Source organism: Aplysia californica, unplaced genomic scaffold (assembly GCF_000002075.1).
Source record: "Aplysia californica isolate F4 #8 unplaced genomic scaffold, AplCal3.0 scaffold00251, whole genome shotgun sequence".
Taxonomy (NCBI): domain Eukaryota; kingdom Metazoa; phylum Mollusca; class Gastropoda; order Aplysiida; family Aplysiidae; genus Aplysia; species Aplysia californica.
The window spans coordinates 843,962-852,744 of record NW_004797521.1 but is presented as its reverse complement, the minus strand read 5'-3'; the positions used below and the strand labels follow the sequence as shown (position 1 = coordinate 852,744).

General features: G+C 39.1%; 1 protein-coding gene across 1 annotated transcript in view; it reads right to left on the bottom strand.

Annotated features, from left to right (window-relative positions):
- The window catches only part of LOC101858501, a gene marked incomplete in the record, with an annotated part of 62,326 nt that overhangs the window by 5,991 nt on the left and 47,552 nt on the right, over positions 1-8,783 (bottom strand). The window contains 8 exon segments of the mRNA XM_005100564.3: positions 190-400; positions 1,390-1,565; positions 2,039-2,140; positions 2,828-2,936; positions 3,930-4,057; positions 5,551-5,670; positions 6,399-6,468; positions 6,883-7,100. Coding sequence (XP_005100621.2) covers positions 190-400; positions 1,390-1,565; positions 2,039-2,140; positions 2,828-2,936; positions 3,930-4,057; positions 5,551-5,670; positions 6,399-6,468; positions 6,883-7,100 — 1,134 coding nt within the window.

Sequence of the window (8,783 nt, the reverse complement as noted above, 5' to 3'; positions counted from 1 at the left end):
ATGAGGAAGAGAGAGAGAGAGAGAGAGAGAGAGAGAGAGAGAGAGAGAGAGAGAGAGAGAGAGAGACTTAGGAAAGTAGAACTTGTAAAAAATCTATTTTATGATGAAAACCACAGAAACCAAGTCAAAAATGGCAAAAACAAGAATAAAAAACGATGAGACAAATATAAGGGACAATACTATACTCACTCTCTAGCTCGCACCCCATCAATGGCGAAGAACTCCGTGTTGGAAGGAAAACTGTTCTCCAACAACACAAAACCATTTTGGTCCTTGCTTCTCACTCTGATTCTGTAGTTCTTGATGTCCAAAGCGTCCCCACCAGCCACTTGCCACGTCAGTCTGGCAGAAGTTTCAGCAGTTGGGGAAACTTCCATGTCCAGAATCGGCTCATGAATGGCTGGAATAAATTGGAGAGAAAAAGAAGCAATAATTTAATGTCTGCGTTTAATTAAGAAAATATTTTAAAAGAAAAAATAACAGCACTTGTTTCACTGTTGCGGGTTTATACTGGTTTACACAACTTTACGTAAACATTTCTTTAACTGGCTGATTCACTTGACACTTACAGTACCGTTCGCGACTTTAGTAGTCGGCCCGCAATTTCCACTCAGTACCGCTGGTGACTTTAGTCGCTGACTCGACCAGGCACACTAAACAACGAACGGAACTTCTCCACAGAAGTAAATATCAAAGGAAATCACTCTATGTGATATCTGAATCGTTGATGTAGTGCTTCAAAATTTTAAAGTGCGTTTCTTGAGCTGTGAAGGTTTTTTTTTACATTTTTGTTCTTCCATAGCTTTAGCGTTCCCAGATTGCTATATCTAGATCTAGAAATTCAGGTGGGCATGCTACCCTCTCCAAACAGAATTTTATCATGATGTCTATATGTCGCAAAAGAGGTTTTTCTATACAGTACATTTCTTTCTGATTATGTCTTGAAAATTTCATGTAATTCTGTCAATGACTTTTGTTGGTTGAATTTTTTGTAACATAGGCCTACCCTAATTATTTTGCTGGCTTCTAAATCGGTGCGGTACTCAAGAGTTTTTCACGATATGAACCTGCAGTACTGTAAGTTATAAATTTACAAGCTCGTGTACTCGAAGGACACACAGCGTTGAATCTGTTAGGAGCATACTTATAGCATTTACCAACTTTTGCTGCTGCTGCTGCTGCTGCTGCTGCTGCTGCTGCTGCAGCTGTCACTGCTGCCAGTCGGTACCGCGATAATCTATATATAGCCTACATCCACACCCTACAGCATGCTCTATGCTCTTTTAAAACTATTAGTGGAGACAATGATTGTAAAACAAAAGTTGTAATCCACCGGACTACATCCACTATCCGTCCTAGAAAAGAAGCAGGTGTACAAGGCTCTTCTACCTGGGCTAACAGGAGGCCTTTGGGTAGGTTCTGGTTGTCTTACAGACTTTTCCTCATTCGACGAGGCTCGAACTGGGACTCCATATCGGCCCTGTGCGGGTGTGGCAAAAGTCAGAGAAGACTTCATCAGGGTATTATCCGAAGCGTCAAGGGCGTCAATGATCACGTGGTATCTCCTGGAGTAAAATGGGAGTGTACAATTCAGCTATGTTAATTTTATTTTACACCATGTCAGCATAAACTAATTGTGGCATCGTCAACATGTTATACATGTTCATACATACACATACACACACACACACACACACATGCACACACACACACACACACACACACTCACACACACACACACACATACACACACACACACACACACATACACACACACACATACTCATACAAGTGCACATACACACACATACACGGGCACACAAATACACACACATACATAGGCACAAAATACACACACTTCTATTTACACACATAGTACATACACCTACTCAAAATAAACACTAACATTAATACATTCACAAATACACACACAAATACACACTTACTCACAAACACAAATACACCCAAAGAAATACACAATACATAAATGACTCAAAGGGTCAAGGCCAGACAGAGAAGTATAAAGTTATAATCTTACTTGTTTGGTAGTAGCTTTTGCAGGTTCAGCGACTGTGAGTGCTTTGGTACTTTTTGTGTGAGAAGATTGAATCCACCAGGTCCTCCGTCTAGTACTTGGATGCTGATGTGTAAAAGTAGAAGAACATGAAAATGTGATCTAATCTATCGTGGTGAGGAAAATCTATTCCTTTTCTATTTATGAATTCTATGTTCCTTTTTTTCGTCCTTAGAGGTTTCATTCCAATTCAGAGAGGTAACTTCAATTTAAGACTCTATGGGATGTTTCAATTCCAAGTCAATTAACTAAAACATAATTAGAATTAAAGCCAGTTTCAATTTGGCTTCATGTATATTTTACTACTGGTATATAACAACAGACTCGTGAAAAACCAACCTGAGAATTAGAACATTCAAAATAAAATCATTATCAAAGTAGTTTAAATATAAACACCCACCTCTTGTAGCAATCACCAACTGCAGGATGTCCATCGAGAAGTCACAAATTCACATTGCACGTGACAGCCTATTCTACTGTCCCTATCTAGCACAGTACATGGCCCAACTTGCACTGATGAGTGACAATGCTCTAGCCCCTCAACTGCCACTCACGCTCACGAGGTCTTCGACAGTCCATGGCTCATGCCTCAGCCTGCCGTTGTTCTCTTCTCCAATGTCCAAAAGGTACTCTATTACTTTTCTCGAAATGAACCAATTAACCACAATCAATTATATTTTAAAAACAGTACTCAAAACAATGGGTATATGAACATGAAAAACCTTGTCGGAGCACTCCAGAGCTTGAGCTCACCTGTAGGAGTTGACCATCTTTGGATCTCCGTTAACCACCAGCCAGTCAAGTCTGGCACTGGACGGCCTGATCTCATTCGCCTCAAGGTCAAGAACAGCAGAAGATGTGACTGCCAAACACCAAAGAGAAAAATATATCAATGCAAAAAGAAGTAAAGCTTGCATTTTATGACTACAGAATGGAACATATTACCTTATGTGCTCTTCCATATTAATAGCATGATTTTGATAACGTTCTAAGTACAACTTAGGTGTATTATGTAGGGTGAAGGTGCCAATGAATCTGGTTCAAATCTCAAATGAGTTGTTCTTGAACTTAGGCTGTTTGAGGAATTTTGTATGCTTTCTAGTAAACTACTCAGCTCGATCCTATTGTAGACAGAAATTAAATTCTAGGGTCTCGACTCTTAAACAACTTTGCAGTGTTGAAAGGGGTGTCAAACACATACAAGGACCAGATATCATAAGGCTACTAAAGAGCCATATAGGATACGGGTGTTTTTGATGTTGTAGTTAGGGAAAAGAAGAAAGACAAAGGATGAACTCATGGCAGACACTATACAGTAAATTATGTGTACGTCTATGTTACACATGACCCAAAAATGTTCATTCATGCTATTCTACCGTTAGAGTGAACTACGTTCTGGCATGTAGATTTTTTTTCATTTGCCCAAAGGCTACTGAACGAATTGGTTTTTGGAGAGACCAATAGTCAGACAAAAAGTCAAATGTACACGTAACAGAAAGGCCAACAGAAATTAGCTTGAAAGCTGAAATTAAATACAAACAGCAGCTTGTAAAAAGAACCAACAACAAAACGATATGATACTTGAACAAAGAACTCATTAAAATAGTAAGTTTATGGTAAAATTAGTGAAACAACTTTAGGGCAATGGCAATAGTAACTTTTATGTTTCAACATTGAACTAGAAAACAGAGATCAAAATTTTCAGTAAACTAAACACTTTACATTAAATGTTGAACAGGTAATGAAAAACCACAGGGGTCTCCAGCAAAATGTAAGCTTTATACCTGAAAATCTAAGTGGTAAGTCAAACTTATTAGTAGAATAAATTCATTTAAAAAAAAAGAAGAAATCTGACCAGCCACAGCGTCTGCAGAAGGAGTCAGGACTGGTAAATCTGCTTCTGCCAGCACACCAGAATCTCCATTTGCCTTCAGGTTAACAAAATACTTCGTGTTGGGGCTCAGAGAGTGAATTGTTATGGACCTGTAGCAAAATGATGTAGATGTGAAGCATTAATTGATTGAAGTTTTGAATAAAATAGAAAACAAAGTTTTGTTCACTTCAGACGTGAGTGTGTGTTTGTGCGGTATTGGTGTAACTTCTGTGGAGTAGGATTATGAGAAAGAAGCCATGTTTTGGTCATGCAGTCTGGTTCTATAAAGAATTTAGGGTCAACAATCTTTTCTTGTTTAATGTTTGTTCAAGGAGACAATTTCATACATGCTTCCCTAAAGTTTTCAAAATGTGTCACGACATAATTAAATCAAGCTCTCATCAGTTTTTGGACATGTGGAGTTCTTGGTTCTACTATTTAAATCTGTTCATTTACATTGCTTTCAATGAAAACAATACCCATCTATCTGGAATAGACATCAAGATATTTGTACTTGAAGGAGGTCATGGGAGTCACCTGGTTTTATAGGTATAATTAGCAAGGAAAAGGCCGCTAAAGTTTGGAGACTTCCATAGTTTGAGAGTCCTGTGTAATCTGAAGATTTACCTTTTTTGTGCCTTTAACCCTATCCGTATGTCATGTTTTATTATATTATCCATACGACGTTTGGAACTCTGTGCCACCACTTTCAAAGAGGAAGTTTACTCATTAATCCGATCCGTACGCTTTGCATAGCACTCGGTCAAAAAGATTTTTTTAGAAATACTGAAAGTTTCAAAGATATCTTCGTACTAGAAGAATTCTAAAATGTGAAGAATATAACTGCCGGGGTACAAAATGAGCCCAGGGCGTACGGATAGGGTTAATCAAAGTTTTTCAGTAAAATCCACAAAAATGTGCTTTTAAATAGACATAAAAGGTGATGAGCCAAAAAACAAACATTTGTTAAAAATTGCCAAACTGGCAGAAAATGTCGCTTTCTTTGATTTCCTTACTTTGACGAGAGCCTGATTAGCCTGATCTGAGCAGATAGATAGACAAAGATGCATACCTCAACATTTACCCAAAGTCGCTGGGTAATGGAGATTAATATTAATAGATAAACCAAAGAAAAGATGAAAAGATAAGCAGACAGACAGACAGACAGACAGACAGACAGACAGACAGACAGACAGACAGACAGACAGACAGACAGACAGACAGATAGATAAATAGATAGATGGATAGATACCATGTATACTACAGACAGACAGACAGACAGACAGATAGATAAATAGATAGATAGATACCATGTATACTACAGACAGACAGACAGACAGACAGACAGACAGACAGACAGACAGACAGACAGACAGACAGACAGACAGACAGACAGATAGATAGATAGATATATACCATGTGGTCAATTGTTAAATAGATAGATAAATATGTGGTCAATAGTTGGACAGACAGACATACAGACAGACAGACAGACAGACAGACCGACAGACCAACAGACAGACAGACAGACAGACAGACAGTCAGACAGACAGACAGACAGACAGACAGACAGACAGACAGACAGACAGACAGACAGAGTTACCTCTGGTTATCTCTAAGTTCCTGCTGTAGCAGTTTTCTTCCTGTCTTTCCCTTGATAGTGATGACGAAATTCTTCACAGCCTTCAAGTCGCCACGGTCAACTGTCCATCGAATGTCCACTCTGGAAATAAAAGTGAATTTGAACCTCTTCCAAATGATATACTGTCAAACAAAAGTAAATATATACCTTGCATTCTCAACACCGTGCATGCAAGACTTAGAGTATTGAGCTGAGTTTCAGTTTCAGCAAAGACAAGCACATCAAAGCAAAAATGGTCATATAATGTAGGGGAGAAGTAAGACAGATGACAGAAACAACAGGGGGAAAGAAAAGAAGTAGGAGCTACCAGTGGATAGTTTTGAGATAAATTGTCTAAGGTAAAACAGATACACAAATGCTGTTATTCTAAGAGTAACAAATTCTCAGGGGACAGCTTTTCTGTGCTTCAAGACTCTTGGGGAGGCAGGAAGATTTTTATTTCAGGGTGGGGGTTGGTGGGGGTTAGTGGGGGGGGGGGGGTGAGGAGTGGCAGTCTGTTAAGACCTTCTTTTTACAAAAGTTAGAAATAATATAACACTAGTAGTAATAATAACAGCATTTATAAGACTCTTCCAGAGTAAATATTGAATCAACAAACCTTATTATAATTAAAGTACCAGTAGATGTCTCTGGACTAATCATTTTGCCCAGTTACTAAGGGAAGCCATAATATTATCTTGCTGAAGAAGATCAAAGGTCACAGCTTATTCTTAATGAATAATGTTTGAACAAGAGCACTGAGGCCAGACCCTTTTTTACACCACCCCACCATGAAGATCCGATTGATCGATCAAGCGGAGCTCCATTACCTGTAAGGAGTCTTGTTTGGAACTCGAAGGTTCAGCGTGTGATGATCATCTTCCTCTATAGCACCTGGTGCTGGAATAGAAATAGCGAGCAAGTTAAAATGATTTTTAAAAATAAAATTATAACTATATTGATCCATCCAAATAGAAATACATGCACATCTATTTTGACATTCCTCATTCCCTCAATCTATTTATACATAAATACTTTTGTATGTCTTTCTGTCAGTGCTCATACCCAACTATCTACCTGCCTGCTTGACTACCTGCCTGCTTGACTGCCTGCGTGCTGGTCTGTTAGTATGCCTTTTTGCCTACACGTGATTTCTCTCTAAAGGTCGATGAATGTATGACTTATATATTGGGCTTAAGGAGTTTAAACGGGAATGCAGGAGAATAGTAGAGTTAGAGCTTCACCCTCTATTGTATTGCCTTGCACCCATTTCAACAACAAAAATAACCCCCAAACTCAAAATCTTTAGCTCACTTGGTGCTGCTGTTGTTAGAATCACTGTCGTAGTTGTTGTTGTAGTGGAGGTTGTCAAATCCATTATTGTTGCCGTCGTGGACTGGCTGCTCTGCCCTGGCGAATCCGCAGACGAGACAGAGACTGGGGTGCCATACTTCTGGGTCTCAAAGATGGCATCTGCAGTCAGAATGCTGCCTACAGAGGCTGGCACGGCATCCAGGATGACTTGGTATCGTCTGTTGAGAGGAGATAAGTTTTGGTGTGAAGTGGTTGTGTTTCTTTTATCAAAGTTCTCATCTTTTGTCTTGCCTCTTCTCTCACTTTAATCGTTTTACAAAAGCCATTTCAAACTGAAAAGATTTGTTAACTCTTCCACTACCGCGAGTCATGTTTCACGGCTCGTGTTACACCCTTCGCTGGATTATGAGCCGTGTTTTAGGGCTCTCCACTTCCTGCTTCAAAACCATACCTACTTTTGTAACAATCGAAACTGAAACCTCAGGCTAAAGATTGATCGTTTTTATCAACATGCTGAGATAGATAATTATTTCCTCTTTATTTTCATAATATAATACATGTGGCTTATATTGAAAATTGAACTTAAAATCTTTAATTTGTCCGACGGTAGGTTGAATCAGAAAGTAGGTCACAGATTGGGCTCGGTCCAGATGAGGAAAACCTCCTGGTAGTGAAAGAGTTAAAAAGCTGTAAAATTATTGATTATTTTCAGCCAAAAAGACATAGGCTCCATAAGGGTAGAACCATATTAACGCCTGACACTGACAGTCAGACGAGACCCGTCGTTTTCCGTCGGGTGAGGCCGACCATATTAACACCGGAGTTTGGCGGTCAGACACCGCCGTCTTGCAAATATGGTGTGTGGTAGAAGAAGGAAATTGTTGTTGTTGTTGCTTTTGAGACGCAGACAAAAAAAGGAAAACCAAGACAAGAAGATTTTCAGTGCATCTCATCAAAAGAAAGTGTGATACACTATGTGAATTTCATAATTTGTTCCCACAGTTGTTGGAAGATAGTGAAAAATCTCAACAATACTATCGAATGAAACATAGCAGTTTCAATGAACTGACCAAGAACTGCTAGAATTCTGTGTAGTGTCTGAGGCAGGAAAGGGGACACAACTATGCAGAGATAACAGAATTAAAATCACCTCCCGACGGACCGTCTTCGATAGAACATGTTTCATCAGAGACGGTCTGACTAGGGCCGACACAGGACGTCGGGTGTCAGTACGGTAGCCGAAACCGTTTTTTGTTATATTCCATTACTAAAGAGTCGGTGCGCCTTCTTTTGTGCCCAAAGACGGTCTGGTCTGACCGTCTGTGTCGGGTGTTAATAAGGTTGTGGCCTTACATTTACAACTGACTAGGATAATTGTAACACTGAAAATTTGAGGAGGATTTCATTGCATTTAAATGTCAATGGCATGGTAATATGTGTCACAACGCAGAGGAATCAGGCGCTCTTCAATTTTTGGGCATATGGAGTTGTTTATATCATCTTAAAAGTTGTTCTTTTCACTCACTTTCAATTAAAAAAAAAATCTATTTATCCTGAACAGAAGTCAAGATATTTGCGATTGCAGGAGGTGGAGTCACCTGGTTACAGAGGTAAAATTAGTGAGAAGACGGCCTTCAAAGTTTGGTGACTTCAATACCTTAAGAGTCGTTGGAAACTGCAAACTAAAATTTTTGTGCCTTTAATTAACTTTCTTCGTAAAACCCACACATGAAAGTGTTTTTTAATGGACATACAAGGCCTTAAGCCAAAAAACAAAAATTCGAAAAAAAATTCCAAACTGGCCGAAAATGCCAATTTCTTGGATTTCATTACTTTGACGAGTGCCTGATTTCACCTTGATGCCTCACATATGGTTATAAATAGTCAAAACTAAAGCCCCC